The 24192-nt window shown below is 41.3% G+C and overlaps 2 protein-coding genes across 2 annotated transcripts in view; one reads left to right on the top strand and one right to left on the bottom strand.

Moving 5' to 3' along the window:
• The window catches only part of LOC310765636 (uricase-like), a 37887-nt gene extending 14180 nt beyond the window's left edge, over positions 1-23707 (bottom strand). Inside the window, exon 1 of the mRNA XM_083620832.1 lies at positions 23227-23707. Coding sequence (XP_083476958.1) covers positions 23227-23274 — 48 coding nt within the window. The 5' untranslated portion in view covers positions 23275-23707. The remainder of the gene's footprint in view (positions 1-23226) is intronic.
• Positions 1853-18342, top strand: DNASE2B (deoxyribonuclease 2 beta). The gene is made up of 6 exons (XM_083620831.1): positions 1853-1995; positions 5611-5788; positions 10867-10948; positions 12184-12345; positions 14854-15054; positions 15770-18342. The coding sequence occupies exons 1-6, from the start codon at positions 1886-1888 to the stop codon at positions 16147-16149; spliced, it is 1113 nt and encodes a 370-aa protein (XP_083476957.1). The 5' UTR covers positions 1853-1885; the 3' UTR covers positions 16150-18342.
• Positions 23708-24192: the final 485 nt, after the last annotated feature.

Here is a 24192-nt window from a genome sequence, read left to right as displayed (position 1 = left end):
TCATGGCTGAAAACTCTAGGCTGATTCACGCACCCAAATCCATCACTCAACGCTAAGTGGTAGCAAGCACTTGTGATCCAACGCAGAAGTCACATATTACCTCACCCCCCCAAAAATACAGTGCCTTCTGGTAGAATGAGTTTGCACATTCAAATACGAGTCATTGAGCATTGAATATCGAAATAATGAGATATCAAAGGGTGGACTGGGCTCTCCAGGAACACCATGAGGTCCTGTCACCCATGCTATGTGCGCTATTGTCAGCAGTGATGCCTTGATATGCTAATGTTTGTTTTTCTTTCCAGGAGTCTCAGACTGAAGAGATTGCCTACTTCCTAGCACAGTCAGTCACGCTTTGTTCTGTATGCAAGCATAGAATTAACTCTACTGGAAGGTGAGCTCTAGGAATTTCAAAAGCAAACATGCTTTTTAAAAATAAAATAAAATAAGGTGGTCTAATAAAAAGTGTCACATTGCCTACTTTGTGAGCACAAAAAGGGTAAAAAGGTAAAGGACCCCTGGACAGTTAGGTCCAGTTGAATCTGACTATGGGGTGTGATGCTCATCCCTGCTTTCAGGCCAAGGGAGCCAGCGTTTGTCTTCAGACAGCTTTCCAGGTCATCTGGCCAGCATGACTAAACAGCTTCTGGAGCAACCGGACACTGTGACGAAAGCCAGAGTGCACAGAAATGCTGTTTACCTTCCCGCCGCAGCAGTACCTATTTATCTACTCATGCTGGTATGCTTTTGAACTGCTAGGTTAGCAGGAGCTGGGACAAAGCAACGGGAGCTCACTCCGTCACAGGGATTCAAACTTCTGACCTTATGATCAGCAAGCTCAGGAGGCTCAGTGGTTTAGACCACAGCGCCACCCGCATCCCTCTGTCAGCTACAAAGCTTTTTGAGTGACCTTGGAGGGTAGTCACTATCTCTCAGCCAAGCCTTCCTCACAGGGCTTTTGCAAGGATAAACAGATGTGGCTAAGATTTCCAGCTCCTAGGGTGAAAGTCAGGTTATTAATGGAAATAAATAAAATAATTTTCAATGCATTTTTGCTTTTCCCTTTCTGCTTCTATGCTCTAAATCAGGGATAAGGAAACGGGTTTGCCCAGTTGATCTCAGAATGACTTGCGGTGGATCAACAAGACTACCTCTCTTCCAACTCTTTAACATTAGTTACAACTCAGATAATTGGTTAACCAGCTATAAGTGGCATTGGCTTGTTTATTTAAAGTACTGTATTCAGTTTGACCTGCTTGGCCAATGTTGAATGTTAAATTTGTCACAGGTCTCACTATATTATATTATTATTATTATTATTATTATTATTATTATTATTATTATTATTATTACTATTATTATTAAACAGTTCCTGGGATTACGTGGGGGACATCATGTACTGTAAACATGTGTTGGGTATGCATTAAATGGATGGTTTGAGTGTGCCCTACATCTCTCTCTTTTTTTTCCAGAAGAAAACTCGGGGATTGGAAAACGGGGATTAGAGTTTTGTGTGAAAAGGCTGAGAGCACTCATTTCTGGTAATGGGGGGCGGGGAAATCCTGGACGAAGCATGACCCTTTTTTAATTCTAAGTGTATATCTCTATACTGTATAAAAACACTTGGTCCCATTGGGTGGATCTTAGTGATCTAGGTAAAAAACAAACGAAAAGGTAGATCATTCTCACAAGCCTGCCGCCTGCCCGCTCATACTGTATACTATACCGTGAGTGACAGCGTGCCAATTTTTGCTGTGGTAGTTTCACTGCTCTGACGGCTGACTGTAAAACGAAACTGAATTGAATGGAAGGAGACCAGCGAGCTTCAGATAAGCTTAAATCGTCTTGCCAGCTTCCCCTTTTGCGATCTGCTGATGGAGCCAAGATGACTGTCAGAATTTTATGGAGCATATCTTTGCTGTTCTTTGGTACTGCCCTGCCCCTGTGGGCATCTCAAATTTCCTGCATAAATGATGACGGCAAGCCAGTGGACTGGTAGGTAAAACAGCTGGGTTTGAAGGAAGCCGAGGCAAGTCTATATATATATATATATATATATATATATATATATATATATATGGGACAACATGAAGCTCCAACACTCAACTCTAAGAGAAAATAATTAGCAAATTAATATCAGAGGCTGTTAAAGTTGCCTTTGAACTATACCTCCAGAAAATGAAATGTAAGCTACTGAAATCTGATTAGTTTTCTGCGCAATTTATGCACATCATCGCATTATGACTAATTGCAAAACAGCCATTGATTCACAGAGGGCTTGTTTCTTTTGATCAAGAGAGAAAATGATTATGCATTACAATTCCAAGCCTCAGGGAAACAAGAGCAGTAAAAATAGCACGTATGCCAAACTTGCATCTCATCGTGGAAGTGTTTCCCTTCCTTCTCCCTCCCTCTCTTATCCGGCAGTACAGGGCTGACTAGGGAGGAGGCAGCAGGCAGCTATTTCATAATGTCTCCATTTCAATCTTGTTCTTCAGAAATATCTCTCGCATACCTATCTTGGGGAGTGAGCTGTCTCCTCGTATGACAGCCTTAGCACAGTGACACAATCTGGATCCCTGAAGCACATCATCTGCTTTGTTAATCAAGGCTCATTTTGCAGCTAGGCATATCAGTATGTGAAAGCTGACAGATAGGAGAAACGAGTTGCTTGTTCTACACCTGTGGAGACACTACTGTCAACTGTTGCAGAAAGTCTTTCGGCAGTGATTGCATGTGCTATTGAAATTCAGTCTCCAACCTTCATTTAAATCTGCTGACTCTAGGTCCACATTTGCAGCTCCTTTTTTTTTTTATAAAAAAAGACATCATGTTGTTACCCATACAGAGCCCAACTGGCAATGGGGGGATTTTCCTAACACAGTGGTACCTTGGTTCTCAAACTCCTTGGTACTCAAACAACTTGGAACCCAAACACTGCAAACCCGGAAGTAAGTGTTTGCAAACTTTTTTTGGAAGCCGAACATGCTCCATTTTGAGTGTTACACTTGCAATTGAAGTGCCACACTTCTGTTTTGAGTGTTACGCTGAGGTCTGTTCTGTTTTTGCTATTTATTTTGCGTTTTTGCTTTTGCTGCTCTTTTTGTTTTGTTTTTGTGACTGTGTGGAACCCAGTTCAGCTACTTATTGATTGATTGTGTGACTGCAGTACATTGCTTATTGCTTTCATTTTATGGATCAATGGTCTCGTTAGATAGTAAAATTCATGTTAAATGGCTGTTTTATGGGTTGTTTTTAAAAGTCTGGAACGGATTAATCCATTTTGCATTACTTTCTATGGGAAAGCGTGCCTTGGTTTTGGAACACTTTGGTTTTGGAACTGACTTCCGGAACCGATTAATTTTGAGAACCAAGGTACCACTGCACTAATTGAAATATGCAGGGGGTGGGAGTACCAGGTCTGCTGCTGGGGAGGGAAGGCTTAACACTATGCTCCCTGCACACCGCAGTGCCCCCCCCAGCCTAATATTTAATATTTTAGAGCTCACAGTCTCATTGCTAACCAGGCACTGTAGTTAGGTTTTCAGCTAAGCTCCATTGACTTTGTGTACATCTATGCAAAGTAGGAGGAAGAAACGGCCAAATTTTCTTTCAGTGTGACATTTAAGTTTTGTAAAAACAAGAACAACCCACCACCACCATCTTGCAAAACAAAACGCAATTAAAAATCCCAAGCCAGCTGTTTTAAACTGACAGTATTTATGGCTTCCACATTTGTGTGGTTTGAAGTAACGAGGGGCAGAGCAGAAGTGAAACTGTTGCATGAAAAACTACTGCTCCTTGCAGAAAAGCAAAGGGTGCATTCATTTCTAATGACAACTCTTAGCAGAAAGGTGAAATAAGTTTCAGCAGGTGCATTTCATAACTGCACTAATTATTCATCTGCTTGCACCCTCATTTAAAGCACGAACTATTGTGATGGGGCATTGTTGTGATCTGGTAGGGTAGATTAAAAAAGAATGCTTCTCTGAGACCCATGAAAATTCCAAGGTGAATTGACATGAACTCATTTTTATATACTGTATAGGAAATGGGTTCTTTAAAAATCTCAGAAATATTTAATGCACAATGTGATGTTGGTGGGTTTTAGTTTGCATTCACGAAACAGCCTTGCAAATAAGTATACTATATACTAGCCCACACAAAAGTTTAACTCTCCTAACATGCCTAAATGCCCGTGGTATACAATTTTTTTAAAAAACAGCTACTGTAAAGAGTTTCTCTCTGGTCAACTTGGAGATGACACTTACTTTCCACAGAACAAAGAAGCTGCTATATATAGGCCAGTTCTGGCCTAGAAAAGGTTTGTTCATACGCATCTGCATTAGGTATTTCTGATGTAGCCTTTAAAAGAAGGTATCTCTGCTTTACAAAAGCAACCTGGTAGCTTGGATGAATTTCTCATTTTCCATAGGTGACCAGTCTAGTGAATATTATGAAGGAGCTGACATAGCTTACTTGTACTCATAGGAGCCAACTCCTAGGGGCTCAGGTCTCTTCAGCCCCCCCAATATTTAAGGGGACCAGGCTCCCACAAAGTTGATGGGCATTGCCATTCAAATGGTGTGTGCCATGTCTTGTGATGGATTATGTTGGGTGGGGCTTACCTGCCCCACCCCAATATTTTATTAAAGTTGGCTTGTACTTCATATTATATAGAAACAAAGACAACTTTTATTTAGTCAAGTATTAAGTTTGGAAAGATGGGGTGCTTGCTGCCAGTCCTCTCCACTGCTCCCCACTCCCCCCATACGTAGCTGGAGAGACAGCAGCACATGGTGCGGAGATGTTTAACAAAGACCACACCTTTTCAGCACCAAGCGTTCCCTGATTCTTCTAAGAATGTTCAGGTGTTTGGGTTGTATTCAGCTAATGCAATTTATTTGTCATGGCTGAATTAGTCATGTTGGTTCATTTCAAAGGGTCTACTTTGAGTAGAATTTGCATCGAATTCCACCCACAGGGTAATGTTATTCCCAGTGGATCCCAGGTCATTTAATTAAGCAGAGGGGCATTTGGAACTGCATTTCCCTTGCTTTCTGGTGGCAGCCGGCACTTCTGACCTTTCTTGGAGTAATTCAGGAGTGTCTGAGACTTCTGCCACAGTTAAAGCATCCCACACAAGCCCTCTGTGGTCCCTTCAAGGTCATAATTGGAATCAACTATATATAATAGCATGTAATGAAGGCACAACATAGCTATAATGGCCAGAGCACAATGCAATTTTAATGTAACAGCATGCAAACCAGGATGTCAAAATATAAGTCCAAACTTCCAGGGAAAATATAATTAATCGAAAAATAGGAAATATTGTAAGAACTGGCTGTACAACAGGCATTCATACCATTAACTTGTCATCTGAATTTTAGCCATTCCCTTTCAAATGCAGTGATATACCTGAAGTTCAAGCGAGGTGTATCTGAAAAACTCATTTCAAGGTGGCGCGTTTACATAATTAGCTACTGACAATTTCCAAAGCTGACCATGTTTGCATCATTAGCTACAATTTGTTTTTAAGGTATAATTTTGATGCATAACAAACCTTTTCTTAAAGCACTCCCAATTTAACCCTACACATTTTTTCCCTAGGTATGTTCTTTACAAATTCCCTAAGCACATGAGTCACGATGTGGCTGGAACTGGGCTGGAATACATGTTTATGGATTCTTTGGCTCCGATTTGGAAACCAAGCAAATATTTCGTCAACATGACAGAAAGTGCTCTGGGGCAAACGTTGCAGCAGCTCTACCAAACGTACAAGTCCGAGGCAAGTGATAACTACAAAAGCAAATGAAGCAGACAGAAAGGCCCTTAAAAAAAGTACTGAGGGAAATCTCAGTAAGAGTATTTAGGGCAGGGGTGTGGACCACAAGCAATATACCGTATTTTTCGCTCTATAAGACGCACCAGACCACAAGACGCACCTAGTTTTTGGAGGAGGAAAACAAGAAAAAAAATCTTCTGAATCTCAGAAGCCAGAACAGCAAGAGGGATCGCTGCGCAGCAAAAGCAGCGATCCCTCTTGCTGTTCTGGCTTCTGGGATAGCTGTGCAGCCTGCATTCGCTCCATAAGACACACACACATTTCCCCTTACTTTTTAGGAGGGAAAAAGTGAGTCTTAAAGAGCAAAAAATATGGTATTTACTATAACCATTCTACAACCAACGAGAACTGAGCAAATAAGTTACAAAACAGGAAACACGCATAAAAAATATCCATAATACATACTGCAACATTAAAATACACCAGTTAAAATTAACTTGAATCTTCATAATCCGCATAGATTCTAGATAAACAGCCAGTAACTTTATTAGCACTTCCTTTTATATGAATTATGTCAAAATCAAAATCCTGAAGAGTGAGACTCCACCTTAAAAGCTCTTGGTTAGAATTTTTTACTCTGTCGAACCAATATAACGGGGAATGATCTGTTTCGATCGTAAACCATTGACCCCAGAGGTAAGAGCATAATTTATCAAGGGCCCATACTACAGCCAAACACTCCTTCTCAACCGCAGCGTAATTGCGTTCTCTGGGCAATAACTTCTTACTGGTAAATACAACAGGACGTAGTTCACCTTCAACATCTTGTTGAAGCAGGATGGCACCAAGACCAACTTCTGAAGTGTCAGTCTGAACTACGAAAGGCTTCTTTTGATCAGGTGCCGTTAACAACTGAGACTGCAGCAAAGCTTGTTTTAAGGCATTAAAAGCATTTTGACAGCTATCGTTCCATACAATTGTCAGGTTGATATTTTTAACACAAATCAGCAAGTGGTATTGCAAAGTCAGGAATGACTCACCTATAAAACCCAATTAAGCCTAGGAAAGACAGTATTTGACGTTTGGCCTTAGGTACTGGCCAGTCCTGAATACTTTGAGCTTTAGCCTCTAAAGGCTTGATATGACCTCTCCCCACGAGGTGTCCAAGATATCCCACCTCTCCTCAGGCAGATTGGCACTTCGAAACATTCGAAATTAGACTGGCATGTTGAATCTTGACCAAAACACTCTGTGCATGCTTCAAATGATCATCCCAGGAGTTACTAAAGACTGCAATATCATCTAAATAGGCACAAGCAAAGTTAGACATGCCATTGAGCAGAGAATTAATCAAGTCCCAGGAGCATTCCATAATCCAAAAGGCATGTTAATGAACTCATAGAAGCCCATATGTGTAATAAATGCTGATTCAATAGGTGTATCTTGATCCATATTAATTTGCCAATATCCTTGCTGTAGTCTGTGGCACTATCGACTGTCTTCTTGGCTCACACTCTGGGGCAGATTTCTTTGGAAAGAATTGTCTACAAAGCAACTCTTTCTCCCGCACTTCTACATACTTCCAAAGTTGGGTCCTTTCTTAAAGTCACGATCATGAAGGGGTGAAGGAGAAGGAGAACTCATGGTATTCTCACCAGACTTTGCCAAAGAAATTTCTGTTGACTCACAACCTTCATCAAACTGATTTGCATTTCCAGTGACAGTCTCCTCAACACATTGGCTAGCCAGCCTTTCTCAACCTGTGGGTCTCCAGACGTTGTTGAACTACAACTCCCATCAGCCCTAGCTAGCAACAACATCAGGTTGAGAACCACAGGTTGAGAACCACTGGGCTAGACGATTCACTAGCCTGCTGAGCTAAATGCTGTCTAAAATGAGATTGTTGTCTATAAGGCAAGGTGTAAACATACCATTTTCATGTACTAAAACTGGTAAGGACACTTCAAAATCTTTGTATTCACAATCCACCTGGGCTAGACTGGTTTTTACTGCTTGGCCCCCATAGGGAGTTACAATCAACTCTTTACCTCTTTACCTGAAGGAGCAGGAGCACAGCTTGGGAGTCATTTTGGACTCACAGCTCTCCATGGAGGCACAGATCAATTCTATGTCCAGGGCAGCTGTCCACCAGCTCCATCTGGTACGCAGGCTGAGACCCTATCTGCCCGCGGACTGTCTCGCCAGAGTGGTGCATGCTCTAGTTATCTCCTGCTTGGATTACTGCAATGCGCTCTACGTGGGGCTACCTTCGAAGGTGACCTGGAAACCACAACTAATCCAGAATGGCCTTGGCCCAGTATACCTGAAGGAGCGTCTCCACCCCCATTGTTCAACCCGGACACTGAGATCCAGCACCAAGGGCCTTCTGGGGGTTCCCTCACTGCGAGAAGTGAAGTTACAGGGAACCAAGCAGAGGGCCTTCTCAGTAGTGGCGCCCGGCCTGTGGAACACCCTCCCATCAAATGCCAAGGAAATAAACAACTATCTGACTTTTAGAAGACATCTGAAGGCAGTCCTGTTTAGGGAAGTTTTTAATGACTGATGTTTTAATGTATTTTTAATCTTTTGTTAGAAGTCACCCAGAGTGGCTGGGGAATCCCAGCCAGATGGGTGCGGTATAAATATATTATTATTATTATTATTATTATTATTATTATTATTAACCTTCTAAAATTTGGCCAGGTTGTAATAGCTTCTTGGATACTGAGGTAATATCAGCACCTGTGTCCCATAACCCAACTAATAAGAGGTTATTAATTTTAATTTCCTCACTGAATTGCACCTTAGCCCATCTAGATTCACACAGGTCAATTAATGCCATTCTCACAGTCTGTTGAGCCCCATTCGACGCCTCTTCTTATGAACCTTTTTCTGTTGAAGCACCTCTCCCCCAAAATGGAAATGTGACACACCCACACACGGTCAAAAGAGGACATATTTTTGCATAAGATGTTCACATGCTAAGTTACAGGTTATAGGTGCTAATTTAGAAATGATTGTAAAATAGAAATAGAAACGCAATATCTCACTGTAGTAGAGAAGAGTGTCCTTAAGTGACCTATGTGCCTGCTCAGTCCACTCCATCCTTGAAGTTCATTGCTGGACAACCAGACGGTCATTCAGTAGATGATGACCAAACAGAGGGTTGTCCTCTGAAAGTGGGGCATATGGCTACCCTAGGTAAAAGGGTGACTTGAGCGGCCATAGAAAAGAAACACCACACAGGTGAGTCCTCATTAAGGATTGGCAAATTTGTCCATTTTAGTTTCTCATCTTAAATCCTTCATTCATCATGTTTTTCAGTTCTCGGGATTTCTGCAGCAATTTGCACACATGGAGGGAGAGGAATTAAACCCTCGTGAAAATTTGTCAAATTTTTTTGGTACAGATTTCTCCTAATAAACTTATTTTTGTATGCCGTTTTGACAAATATGCACATTTTTTGCAAACAGTTCCCCCAAATATTTTTTTGTATGTATGCATCTAATGAACATTCTCCCATGATATGTATGCATTGTTTGGTTGGAGAACTGCACTGGAAAAATTGTAGAAGTGCGAATTTTGAAGAATAACTCTGTTTTGGTTTGTGCATTGGTTCGAGAAGTGCAAATTAGTTAGTGTTACATTAAAACACAAGCAAAACTGAATCCCCCCCATTAGTCTTCATATTTTTTAGATTCTTTAGGAGACCTTTTGCTATGAAAGAGCACTGAGAAGGCTAGGTTTGTGGTTGTCCTCCCAGAGACCTGTGTCTACAGGCATTTAGCTATACTATACCAGGTTTCTTTTTAATAATTAACAGGAAGGATTAGCATCACACCTAATTTCCACATTGTTTGGTCCCAAATCTGTGGGTGCTACTAAACCATGAAACACACAGATGCACACGCAAATATCCATGTGTCAAAAAGAAGCTTTTCCCCTGATGTATTGGGTGTGAGACAGAGAATTCGCTCATCTTGGGGAGAATGTTGTCTGAAATGTTTAATGCAAGTATGCTTGTTTCTCTAGCCTGGTAACTTTCTCAAAGAGCCAGGTGCAAGCTCTCTTTTGATTATCATAGGCAAGGGTTCTGCAAAATGTAAAGTCGGACAGACTACTAACTTGGTCTTTTGATGGGCACCTTGTTGAATGAGTTAATTTTCTTATCTGTTCTGATTTCGAGAACCGAATCTATGATTTTTTTTAAAGTGACCAACAAGCTATTCAATTTGCATTCTCTTAGGAGCTGTTTTCCAAATAGTGTGTATATTTAAACACATAGTTAATGATTGATTGTTAGTATTCATTACAAATAACATTTTTTACTAGGAGTTATTAATTATGTTGAAATAAGTAGGCATTAATATATATTTTAAAAAGTTGGCCAGACTGCCAAGATTGTATTAACTTCTTGCCATCTTTCCAGCAGCTACATTTAAATACAATTAAGTTTTTTTAAAACTAGAGCTATGCATCCACTTATAACACACAGGAGAAAATGCAATGCGAAAAGTTCACTCTGTACAAAGGGTAATTTTGTAGGAGGGTAATTTTAATAGCATAGGCTATGGGCCAATGTGACTGCTCGCTAGGGATGTAAGAATTTCTGCTTCAATTTCTGTTTTCTTTGATATTTCCCAGCATTGAGAGCCAGTGTGGTGCAGTGGTTAAGAGCGGTGGACTCGTAATCTGGTGAACCAGGTTCGTGTCTCCGCTCCTCCACATGCAGCTGCTGGGTGACCTTGGGCTAGTCACACTTCTCTGAAGTCTCTCAGCCTCACTCACCTCACAGAGTGTTTGTTGTGGGGGAGGAAGGGAAAGGAGAATGTTAGCCGCTTTGAGACTCCTTAGGGTAGTGATAAAGTGTGATATCAAAGCCAAACTCTTCTTCTTCTTCATCCCTACTTTTTACAGCACTAGAGGTGATTTAAAGCTGTGTATCTAGAGTATGCCTTTGGTTTCAGACCAGTGGTGAAGGACCCTCTTGTGTCAATGATAAGGAGAGTGTTGCTTTTTAGAATCATGTTTCCTTAAATAACATATTTAATAGACTGCTGTCTGTCTGTCTGTCTGTTTAGGAAAACAGCACGGCCTATGTGATATATAATGATGGACCACCTAACAAAATGAATTACAGCTGGACACATGGACATTCTAAAGGTATTATCAAGTGGCTTTTGGCCTGTTTCCACCTGCTACAGATGAGTATGGGTCCAGAAAACTACACAATGCCCTGCACAACCTTCCTTGCTATGTGAAGGAGTTGAAGTGGGAAATCAGTGCAATGGCCATTCTGAATGGGAAAGCACTTTCGAGGATGAAAACCTTCATCTCTGCCACCCAAAAAATTATAAAAGGAAAGAAATGTATTCAACCTCCTGAACAAAATAGAAGTATATAAGCAAATGATTTGGTCATACTAAATGGATAGGTGATCGATATCGCCCGAATATGAAATATGAATTCCTGGGCAGAGAGTGACTTCTGCACCCTCCTATCTGGGTGACGCCAGAGCAGAACTTGCCACCCATATGCCATTCTGGTGCTGAACTCTTTTGGGAATCTGTTTGGCGGTAGCAGAAAGTTAAGTGTGCAGAATTTGGCAATCTGAACCTACACTGAAGAAATGGCTATTTCCCCACAGATTTAGTCTTGATGGCTCCACGTCTAATTGCTCTATATCTAGCAATCCACATTTCTCCACATTTAAAAGGTCATGCAATTCCTCCCCTTAAGGCACATGCTGAAATACTTTCTGCAGTGAGGAAAGAAGATTTTTAAAAAACTATTCTAGAGAGGGATAATCAACTTCTGCAAAGTCATACGCTGGATCTTGGCACCTGAAGGCCAAACTAGTCATAAAATGTGGAGAAATCCATGATTACAATGGCCAGTAGGCTGTTGCGGGTAGATTTTGAACTAATTAGTAGCTTCAACTATCAGGAAAGTGGCCCTTGGGAAGAAGGTGTTTAATGCATTTCTCTTTGAAGTTTTCTTGCTATTAGCTTTGCCCAGAAGTACAGGAGGAAAGGGTTAAGCACCCCTTTCCCCATTGGCCACTTCCCCAGTTAGGGAACTTTCACATCATGTCTAGTTTGACCCCAGAACTTTCAGGATCCGCTGAGAAAATGAGTGAGTTGCTGGTCGTGTCCCAATTTTCTAGGCAGGCACTGTCACCGTTGACTGTGTGGAAGACATGTGTGAGACTGTGCTGGGTGAATAGAAGGATCCCGTGCTGGGAAAAGTGATTCCAAGCCACATTCCTGTGTATTAGTCAGATCATTAAATTATTTAACTGGGATAATGCAAATGGAGAGAGGCTTTTGACTTTTATGTTCACTGAAATTCCCACGATGACACAATTCCTTGCATTTTTCTTCCTTTATTAATGACAGGGTTTTTGCTCTTGGACCAGTCCCAAGGTTTCTGGGTTATACACAGTATTCCCGAATTCCCTCCATTTCCCGAGGACGGCTATGGATATCCACGCACGGGAAAGTACAATGGACAGATAGCAATCTGCATAACATTCCGATATGAGCAGTTTGCGGAAATAGGTAATGATAGCTTACTGTCTAGAAAGTGAGCGGAAACATGTCTAGATGAGTTTCTGGCTGCCAGTGTTTGTTACCTTAGATGTGCCTTATGTATGGCTTGTTTTGAAACTTACAGGACGGTCATCTTAAATCGTAATTGGTAGCACTTCAAGTTTTGAATCAAGAATGTGAAAGTTGCTAAGTGCCAAGGCTCATGTGCCGACACACATTGACCGCAGGCCTCAACGAATTTGGCATACCATTTAGATGCATGTGGCAAATTATAATCGTTAGCTGGGCATGCTGACTTGGAAGTAAGTCCCATTATATCAAATGGGCCTTGTCTCCTAGGAAGAGCTTTTGGAATGGCAGTCTTAATCTCAGCTTCAATGAAAAGAGTTACAAAATGGTTGTTCTAGGGCTAATCGCTGAAGAATTGATGCTTTTGAATTATGGCGCTGGAGGAGATTCTTGAGAGTCCCATGGACTGCAAGAAGATCAAACCTATCCATTCTGAAGGAAATCAGCCTTGAGTGCTCACTGGAAGGACAGATCGTGAAGCTGAGGCTCCAATACTTTGGCCACCTCATGAGAAGAGAAGACTCCCTGGAAAAGCCCCTGATGTTGGGAAAGATGGAGGGCACAAGGAGAAGGGGATGACAGAGGGTGAGATGGTTGGACAGTGTTCTGGAAGCTACCAACATGAGTTTGACCAAGCTGCAGGAGGCAGTGCAAGACAGGAGTGCCTGGCGTGTTCTGGTCCATGGGGTCATGAAGAGTCGGACATGACTAAACGACTAAACAACAACAAGAGCTGGAAAAAGTTTACAAAGGCTTAACGCTAAGAGCAGTAAGTGCTATATGTCCAGAAACACAGATCTATTCAATGGTTGTGATTCATAGAATTGTACAGCTGGAAGGTGAGCATCATCTAGTCCAATCCGCTGCAAAACAAGAATACGCAGTTGTCCCATACGGGGGATCGAACCTGCAACCTTGGCATTATCAGCACCACGTTCTAACCAACTGAGCTATCCAGGCATAAGAACAAAGGGACACCCGGATATAAGGATGTAAGTCGAAGCACACATATTAAGTGTCCCAAAAATGGAATGTTTTGCAACTGAATGTGTTTAGAGTTCAGAGATAAGCCATTACCTTGATTTTTGAAGGACTAATGTGACTAATACACATCTGAACTGTAAGTGTGAGATTAAGGCTGCAATCCTAAAAGTTCAAGTATTGCCTTTTCTCTCAACTCGAAAACATATTCCGCTACAAAGAAACAGATTTCAGCAACGTAGCAACACTTAATATATTTGCTCAGGATTACAACCTTTATCACAAACATTGAAATCATATGGGTTTCTGTTACATTGTTTTTGGTTTTAGTGACATAGACTTATTGCTCTTAGGGTTTTCAAACTAGCCTTGGCAGCCATGAAAGCTAGAACCTTTTTCAAGTCCCAGAGCAGCCATTGCAACACCTTTTTCTTATTTCCAGCATGCATGCATGTGTGCAATTACTTTAAAAGGTGACTTTTTGAAAAAAAGGAAACTTTTTCAGTGTTTTATATTTGCTGCTTCTCAATTCCACATGGAATAAGCTGCATTTCAAATCTAAGGTGTCTGTCTCAAACTGTTAACAGTTTCCCACTCAGATTCCAAAGTATGGAGATGCTATGTTGTTGTTGTTGTTGTTGTTATCATATAGATACCTACTGAGAAGTGAATTAAATGAGACTTACTCCCAGGTCAGTGTGTATGGAATTGCAGCTCAAAATTTGGTCTACATCTTGTCCAAGTTTATTCTGAATGAACATGCCTATAATTGGGTAACATAATCACCTGATCCTGGGTGAAGCACAGACCAGAAGCAGGATCTATGGCTAAAGATGAACCATATCTGCTCAAAAACTCTCAAGAGCATCAACTTTCACACAAGCACTAAGCAGGGGATGAGGAGAAATTTCCTTGATGTACCTGGGACAGTGTCAGGGGAGAGGTCCTTGTTGACATTTCTGCTAGGAGAGGTATAAGACTATGCTAGCTGTATGGGTTGCATGAACACACGAATCTGCTGTGCGCAGGAACAAGGAATCAGTGGGCTGAAACTAGTGTTCACCCATGGAATATGATAGGTATTGGCTGTTGTTTCTATAAGTCTGTAAAGAACACATGATTGATTATACCCTTCTCTCAATTTGCACCATGTTTTCGGTGCATTGAAGTGTATAGAGTGGAATAAAGTAATGACAAGGGAACAACAAGACAAATAACACAGTTTTTGGCAGAGGACGAACTGCAGCAGTGTGGAAACAGCGCTGCATGCAAAAGTGTAAAGCAGAAAACAATTCCTTCTAGAAACTCAGGAATCAGATGGGTGTGTAATAGATCCTGCCTACCTCCTCTCACAAAAATTGCTTGTACCAATGCTGCTTACATACATTCTTCAAAACTAGGACAGCATTTAGCACTTTCCCTGGTTTTTTCTTTTAAACATAGCTTCTGTTTTTCCATTTTCTTCAGATAAGCAATTGTTATTCTACAACCCAAATGTCTACAACTGTTCCATCCCAAAGCCCTTTCAAGCAGAGCTCCTCAACCTGCAAACAATGTGTGCAGGAGCACAGCTGCCTTCAGTTCCTTCAAATCAAAGCCTTATCAAGCTTCAGTCAGCCCAGGGAGAAATTCTTTTCAACTTTGCTAAAACACGGTATGATCACGAAGGTAAGAATATCTATCATGAAGTTATTACTTTTGTGGAAACGGGGGAAGAGGAGGCTTTGAGGGGATTCGTGATAGGAAACCTGATGCATCAACTACTGGAGGTCTTAGAAACATTTAGAGGTATATCTATATATTTGCATATCCGTAATAACAAAGGGATGGATAATAATTCACCTCCCGCTGAGGGCAGAAAAATTGTGATAATGGCAGTGAGGATGCAACCCAAACTCTGAACACTGAAACACCTTAATCAAAACTGAACACCCGGGGCCTTAATCATTACAAACATCTAGGGGTCCTTCAAAAAATGTAAGTCCCTCTAACAGGAAACTCCAGGGTCCCCTTGTGGACAAGACTGGAGCCACTGAGAATGAAACGAAATAAATCAAAATGAAATTGAAACCAAAGTGGGGTGGGGGTGACCTTCCTTCAAACTAGCCTAATGACTACTGAGCATGCCCAGTTCTCACAGAAAGCCATAAGATACTGAATGTCAGCTGAATAAGAAAAAGAGACAGAGAAGCAGGGAGAGTTTATTTGCCACTTAAAAACTTCAAAGCCATGCTGGATCAGACCAAGGGCCTGCCTAGTCCAGCATTCTCTTCCCTCAGTGGCAAACTGAAATGAATTATACAAACATTAGCCCTAATGGAGTCAATTTAAGAAGCAAAGCCAGTGATAATTTCTCATTTGCCCCCAACCCCTGATTTGCCAGATATCTACATAGCCTGGATGGCTCAGAAACTGCAAACAAACTTCCTGGTGGAATCCTGGCAGCGCAAGGGACACCGACTGTTCTCCAATTGCTCCCTTCCTTACCACGTCTACAATGTAAACCTTGTTGGCACACCATGGAACTCCTCATTCTCATCCTATTACGACCATTCTAAGTGGTGCGTTTCTTCGCGCCTTGAAGACCAATGGACATGCGTCGGAGACCTAAATTATTCCCCTCAACAGGCTAAGAGAAGTGGTGGCTTCGTTTGCACCCAGAATCAGCATATTTACATGGCTTTCAGGGCATTGGTTCTCCATTATTATGATTGCCGTGAGTTTCAGGAATTTACACATGCAGCACAGACCTCTGGCCTCTAGGTCCTTCCTGAAAAGTGCAATTTTTCCTTCTTTCTTAAAAAAGAAATGTTTCTGGTCCTCATGGCTTTGGAGAAACAAAAAGAGGCTTGGGCATGATTTCAGGAAACAAGATGGTTCATCGTGCCTGTCCTGGAAGATCATATCTATTTTATTTTATTTTTACTCCTACATTCTCTAGTCTTTTCTAAGGACTTTGTATTCTGTAAAATACCCTAATATCAGAATTGGATATTATGTAACTGCAAGCAGGCCTGCATGATTTAGATAATTGCTTCTCAGAGCAAAATTGGAGAGATAATGTTAGTGAAGCATGTGGTCTTCCTTGGTATATAATTTGGGTTTGTTTTTAAGCTTGAAGTGACTAAAAACACAGGTTGGGTTTATGAACCTAGCATGCCTACCAGTTATGTAAAAGAAGGAGGACAGCGTTGTTTTAAGTGCAGTTTCAGAACTGCTTCTCACAAATACTCCTGAAAGAGAAAACCTGCTGAATTGGAAAGGGGGATAAAATTTGATTCAGTTTGCATTTAAAGGACAAACTACCACATCCACACTTCCTGAAACAATACGAAAACTGAAACACAGCCATCTTTTGCAATTAGTAAGCGCCTGGATTTTACAACACAGTTTCCCAGCCATATACTAGTGGGGGTGGGACGTACATGAATGCTTTATATTTGGCAAAATTACTTTGCAAAAATGTATGTATTTGGAGAAATCTACACTGAAGTGCTGATGAATTTTCAGGGTTTATATATATACGTATATCACAAACCGATGTGGAGATGTAGAAAACTGAATTTATATTGGAAAAATAAGAAACAGAGAGTGCTCAGAATTAACAGATTCTCCCACCCCTAAAGTGTATTTTAAAGGGGAATGTGGCCTAACCCCTATACTTAATAGTTCTTTTGTACCTGGGTCTTAGTACCCATCTTCTCAAGATGACTGAGGGGACCAAACGCAATGTCTTGAGGTAACATGCGTAACGTCGCGTGGAGCCAGGGGAGCGGGGCCAAACACCTTCTGAACACTGAGGGGGCCCAGACCCCTAAAGAACCAGGGGTGTGAAAGTACCTCAGCCCCTAAGAGCTGGTGTATGGTACCCCATATGATTTAGCAAAATGTTTTATCAGTCAGGATGTTTGTCACCAATCAGAAGCAGGGCTTTTTCAGTGGTTTCCCCCGCAAATGATGGAATTCTCTCCTCCTACAGGTCAAATTGGCACATTCTGGCCCTCTTCTGCTTTCTCTTCTGCTGTTTCCCCTTCTGCTTTCTCTTGTTGTGTAATGTTAGTTGTAGCTTTCGAAGTAATTGTTGTTTTGACTGATATTACAAGTGCTTTGTTATGATTATTGCGAGACACCTTATGAGCCACAAGGGTTGAAAAGCGATTTTTAAAAATCCAAACCAATAACGAAGACTGTAAGCCTATCTATACCTACTTAGCTGGGAGTAAGACTCATTAAACTTCTGATCAGGTGTGTAAAGGATTGCACTGAAAGAATCAGCACTGAGAAGATCTAGGTTCAACCAAGTCAACAGTTTGGGCCTCTGCTTCTAATATTGCAAATCACAAAATATTAAGATGCCTGTAAATTTAGGTTAGCATATCCTCTGCAGCTGTGTCATGGATAAACTTGGGTTCCAATAGTTGCGCTTTACAGTATGTGCATGAATTCATTTCCTCTTGACAATGTCTCTACGTGGCGGGGGCAGGGGTGATGTCAGGGTGGGAGAGAGGGAATTACAACAAAGTTGCACTCAGCGACTGCAAGGATTGAGCAAAGGTTTCCTCTTTCACTTTCAGAAATATTAAAGCAAGAGTAGAAAAGCATATAAGGAAGTTTTTGAGCTGAAGGTCTTCTTTGCATTGAGAAGTGGGATATCAGGGCTTATAACCACGTCCCTGCATAATGTCCATATCCCTATATAATGGGAAAGTATGGGTGGTTACCCTTGCTTCCCGATTAGTGATGAGGAAGATGATTCAATTCAGTTTGCATTGAAAGGCGATCCTGTCATTATTACACTTTCAGAAACATCCACTCTTTCTGAAATGCGAGAACTTAAAGCAGCCTGATCTTTGCACTGGAAGTTGGTTTTGATAAACCGCTCAGAAGCTTTCTTATAATCAAGTGGCATATATACGTTTTGTTGAATAAATTTTAAAAAAGATTGATCCTTTGGCATTTTGGTTGCATTTGTGTCTTACTGGTTTCAAACTTGTGAACTGCTAAGAGGACAAGCTTCAGTATGTGACGGTGATTGCTCTTTGCTTGGAGAAGCTGGTGGATGACTAATTGCAACCATGATTAAGGTCCAGATCGTAGCTCCAAATTGGCTTCCGCAAAGAACAAAGCTTGGAGAGACAAGGTGAAAGGGATGAAAGATTTGTTCCTAGAGTCAAGCAGCACATACAAACAGCTAACTTGAAGATTCGGTCAAAAACTTGGATGGAAATAAGCACTTTAGATAGGTTACGTTGACTCAAGCTAAGGTCACCAGGAGGCAACCCAGAGAATATTTGCCCTGTTGCAGGGAGGGCAGACAAGAACACAGGGGGAAGAACAGCAGCCTCACCTTCTGTTTGATCTGCATCTTTAAAGGTGGCTTCACGTTTTCCAATTGCAACGTGGCAGCCCCCACCCCAACTGAATCAGAGCAATGAACAAAGTAGACCATTGCAATAAAACGAAGGCTAGTAATTAGTAAAGATCTGAAGGCAGCGCTCTTGTTTGTTGCACAATGTGTTTCAGAATAAATGCATCCTTGCCATAACTGTAAGTGGCAGGGAAGGAGGAATCTGGCAGAATTCCTGCTTCCTCATTCACGCCAGACTAATCTTGGCAAATTTTGAATAGGACGTGTAGCAAAAAGGCACAACTGAAGAGAACTTCTTGCCACTGCAAGCAGGCAGGTTATTTTGACCACCTGTTTGGTTCCCTCTCCGGCAGTAGGCATTTAAGCAGTGTCTTTCAGGAAAACAAAAAAGCAGCATCTGCACCCCTAATCCAACACACCAGCAGATGTTGGGCTTTTTGCTGTCTGTGATATATCCTCCTCTACAAACCAAAGAACATCTGCTTAAGGGTCTAGTGCTGCCACACTGGGTTAAGTGTAGAATATTGCAAAACAATGTCAACCATTCTCAAAATGACGACCACAAACAAGCATACGAAGCTAGATTTCCAAGGAAAAACTAATACCATATGCACAGCATGCACAGTTTAAGAAGCTGGATCCTCCTAACAGAGGCTCCGTGTTGTGCTCGGCCCTGAAACTCTTCCCTAACTGGCTTGTGGACGGGGCTTGCCAATGGTCTTCAGCCAATCAGCAGCGTGGCAAGGTTGGGGGTTGGGGGTATCTATTTGGCAGCGTGAAGTAGGGACCTCCTTTTGCTTCACGCTGCCGAACACCTGCCCACCCAGCCGTTAATTAGGTTGTGTTTGGCCTTGCTTTGGACTTTGGTTGGTCGCCTGTTTTAGAATGGAGGCCAGGTAGGAATTTTTTCCAGTGTGGCAGATTGGCTGTGGCCACTTGGTTTTTGCCTACCTCTTAGCAATCGTCACAACTTTGTAAGGTTTGGCGGTTAGGCATTCGTTTAGGGGAATGTGGGGAGGGGAGGTGCGGCCATCACCTGCCCCTCCAATGAATAGGGTATTCCGTTAAAAGAATCCGGGGGTCTGGATCTTGTCCGAAGCCCAGAGAGGGGCTAGGGCCATGCCAGGACCCCCAGGAACCCCAGGGGTGAGCACCAGTCAATATACACTGATGGAGATCCCCCTGCTGGTTGTTTACCCTTCCAGGCATCCTGCAGGGTGGGGCAGGAGTCAGATATAGTTTGATACTAATGCCTAAGCCAATACCAGTCACATTTGTGTATTTTAATAAAGTTGTGGCCAAAATTTGCCCATTAACATTTAAACTAACTTCTGTCTCCACTGTGTCTTTATTTCCATTCGGGATGGGTTTTGGGACTCGAAGCAAAACTAGATTTCTGGTTAAGGTTGCAATTTTCAGGAAATGTTCCTTGCAGTAGATCCCCCTGGCATGAGGACTAGGCTGTTAGGAGCTATAAATGACAATTGTGTGGTGTAATAAATTATTAGATTTACTTCTGGGATAATCCCTTTCCTGCCTCTCTTGACAATCCCTGCTTCAGCCATAAACTCAGTGCATGATCTTGGACTATAGTCACTTACTGAGTCTGGACATCGTGATAAACAATGGTTTATCATGATGGAAATGAATCTAGTCTCTCTAGGACTCAGACACCCTCCTCCTCTGATGAGGCCGTACAGAATTTAGGAGCATTTGTTTCCATTTTTTATTAGCCACAGTTTGTCATATTGTTCAGCCTTGACAAACTGTGTTGTTGTTGTTTTCTTATCTTGAAACAAGTCAGCTTCAAACCATCGTTTATGCAGCTGGGTTTAAATTAACCACAGTATAGGGTTTGGAAGTGGCAGCGCACAAAACAGCTGTTCTAATTTACTCGGTCAATCTGTCTATCTTTTAAAATAAAAGTTGTAATACATGTTTCTTACAACTGATAACTTACCACTTTTACTGAACTGCAGCTTATACCTCCACTTTTAAAACCAACATGCAGGTGAAAGTTCTATCAACATTTTATGCTGTAAAATTTGGAAGGCTTACTGGAATTTCAAACAGCAAAAGGGGTGAGGAATTGGGCTTCAGCAAAGATTCCCCACATTTGGAAACTGTATTTACACAGAGGCCTTTCTCTCGCAGAGACCAGGTGAGACCAATGACTGAATATGGTTCTACAAGTTTAGAAAATTACTAGATATTTCACAGGCACGCCCTACATTCCAAAATCCATTTCATTTGAGGGCAACTCTTTTCCGTGCATCCTTACCATCTTCCATAACAACGAATCTTGAGTCATATGTTAAACACCAGTTCCATTTTACACAGCTAAAATGTGATAGCTTATAGTCTCGTAGCACATCTGACTTGGAGATTTGGAAATAAAACAGGGAATGGAGGATCAACACACATTGATACACAAAGCCTTCAACAAAATCTTGAAAAAAAGAGGGAGATTCTTGAACAGAAGCAGACAAAGATGTCTAAGAGGCAATGCCACATGTTTTTTGCTGTGTATTCAATGGAAAAGCACACATTTTTTTATCTCTTCCAATCTCTGGGAAATGTCCGTGACATTCGCCTTTACTTATGCTTACCACTTGAGATCAACAGGACAATTACTGCTGAGTAAATGTGCTGAGGACGGCAGCCTTAGAGAGTGAAGAAATAACTCGGATAGCATATGATGATTGGAATTTTTTCCTGGTAGACTTGCATAACAGGAGTTGTACCGGATCAGATAATCTTACTACAGAAAGTTCCCCCAGTTGCTGCCCAGGTTCTCCCAAGAAGCCTTTACAAGCTTTCCCATTGTATGCACCCATCCTCTGATTTTCAGAATTACACCGCCTCTGCTTTTGTACATAATAGTCATGGACAGACTTCTCCTCTGTGAAATAATTTAACCTGTTTTAAAGTCAATCTAGTGTGGTGGCCAGCACCAAAAGTTAATTATACACTGAATGATACAGTACCCCTATTTGTCCTTTCTGAATCTACTCCCAATCCACTTCATTGGGTGACCCTGAGTTCTAGTACTAAGAGAAAGGGAGAAAAATATATCTGGCCACTCAATCCATTGAATGCATAATTCTATTAACCATGTTGTCTTTTCCTCCCGAACATCATACACTGATAAAAATTTCACCATAGCTCAAACACTTAAATCTGTTCCAGAGAGCATTAGAGATAAAACACCCTGAAACTCATCCACCACAGTCCCTATTGCTCTTCTGACATTTATTATGTCTACAAAACACATCCTCCTTGCTGTGGATTACAATATAAAGTGAAAATTTCCCTCTGTCATGCACATCAGAATGATGAGGTAGTTGCCTAGTTCTCCGAACACAATTTTACTCCAAAAACGGAAATCAAAATATGCTCCCTGTCTGACTCCAAGCTTTCTCTTTTGACTGCATTTGATAATAAAAAGAAGGATCTCTTATATCAAGTGCGTACTAATTCATAACCGCTTGCAATTAACTAGACCACCAGCGGAAATTACCAGAATCAGTGCAGTCTTAGCACCTAACAATTAATGTTGTTAGAAAAGAGAACACGGCAAATGTTCCTATCCTATAGATCTGGTCAGAGCAGAGTCCTCTCTGTCACATTTCACAGGGCAGTAAAGATTCTTTCCATACACATATTATCTAGCTAGTATGTTCAATATGCTTCAAACAAGTCTTAAAAACTCCTGCTGTGATTCTAACTCACTATCTTTCATCGAGATCTTTCAGTTGGTTACAGTTTTGTTTACACCATCTTTGTAAACATGCTAAAAACGTTCAATAGAAACATTTTTAAGAAATATATCCGAAACTCCAGTGCGTAGAAGCCAAACATTATGAACACAGAACATGAAACTGAAACTGATTTCATTAATTATCATGGTGTAAAAATACACTAGGTAAGAGATTGACAGGCTAGATAATCCATTAAAACCTCTGTAGTGTGAATTTAATTTCACAGGCATCTGCGGAACTTGAATGGAGAGTGTTCCAGTATAAGCAGTTTGGCATGATTAAAAAAGTACTACTCAAAACACTCTGCCTATGAAAGGCTCGGTCACTTGAAGACTAGGAAATAGAATTTTAGATGTCAAGGGAAAAGGATTGTGTGTGTTTGGTGCCATATCCTTTTTTCAAGCTGATGGCTACATTCACACATCTTTCATTTAGAACTTTCCTCAGTGCCATAAACAGAATTTCCCTTTTATTTAGAACTCCCCATTATCCCCAGTGCTTTCCCCAAAGACGTTTACATCCACACACACACACACACACACATCCACAAACACCACACCACACACCACACACCACACACACCCTGTGATTCAAACACTGACTGCAAAATCTGCCTACAATGGCATGTTCATCTATGTTCATCTGAGATGCCTGTCCTTAGCAATGTGCTAAGGCACAAAGCTTTATTTTTAAGAACGAGATCCGACTTACAGTAAGGTGGCACGAAGCAGGTCTCTGACACACTGTAGGTCTCTGCATTTTCGACTCTTGGAGATGGCTCAGGAAAGTAATAGCAACTCAAATTATGTTCTGGCTGCGGCAGCTGCTGCCGGTGCTTTATAAAAAGTGTCATCTTCATAATATGTAAGGTGGAGCGATGATTGAGGGGTTGGCTTGACAGATGTAAATATTGCAGCACTTATTCACTAGCGCTGCATTTCTTTTTTTTTCTGCCTCGGGCAGGAATTTTAATGAAGGAATCTATCCGTGACAACAAAGGGAGCAGAGAGGCAAAGGGTTGGATCCTGCCGCTCGTAGTTAAAACAATGGGAGTTTACCTTCAAACTTAGTGGTAACAGGACTTCAAAGACTGAGCAATTCCGGATTGAAATAAATAAATAAATCCGAGGGCAAAATGCTAATTTAAAATCAATTGGCACTATACAACATAGCTAAAAGAAGGCCAATTTCCATATTATCGAGTCTAGGGTTGCCATGTTTTCTCAACAGTGGGTTTGCTACAGAAATTACATTTAAAAAAAGTTGGTGCCAAGTAGCAGTGAGGGGTATATGGGTATGGAGCACAAGCAGTCTAACCATCATTATTCATCAGTGTGTATGCAGACCCTTCAAGTGTCCCTATTTTCCAGGGACAGTCCCAGATCTACAGAAGCTGTCCTGGTTTCTGATTTGATCACAGAATGTCCCTATTTTCATCAGATAAATGTTGGAGGGTATGGAGTTATGTGTGACACACACACACGCACACACACACACAAGCCAAGGAGATAAGTAACTACGCAACCTTTAGAAGACACCTGAAGGCAACCCTGTTTAGGGAAGTTTTTAAATGTTTAATGTTTTATTATGTTTTTATTTATGTTGGAAACTGCCAGTCAGATGGGTGGGGTATAAAAAAAAAGTTATTATTATTATGGAACAGAACGTCCCTATTTT

This window comes from Podarcis filfolensis (genome assembly GCF_964270895.1).
Source record: "Podarcis filfolensis genome assembly, chromosome: 6".
Classification (NCBI taxonomy): domain Eukaryota; kingdom Metazoa; phylum Chordata; class Lepidosauria; order Squamata; family Lacertidae; genus Podarcis; species Podarcis filfolensis.
The sequence above is the reverse complement of the archived record's forward strand: the minus strand, read 5'-3'. Positions and strand labels throughout refer to the sequence as shown.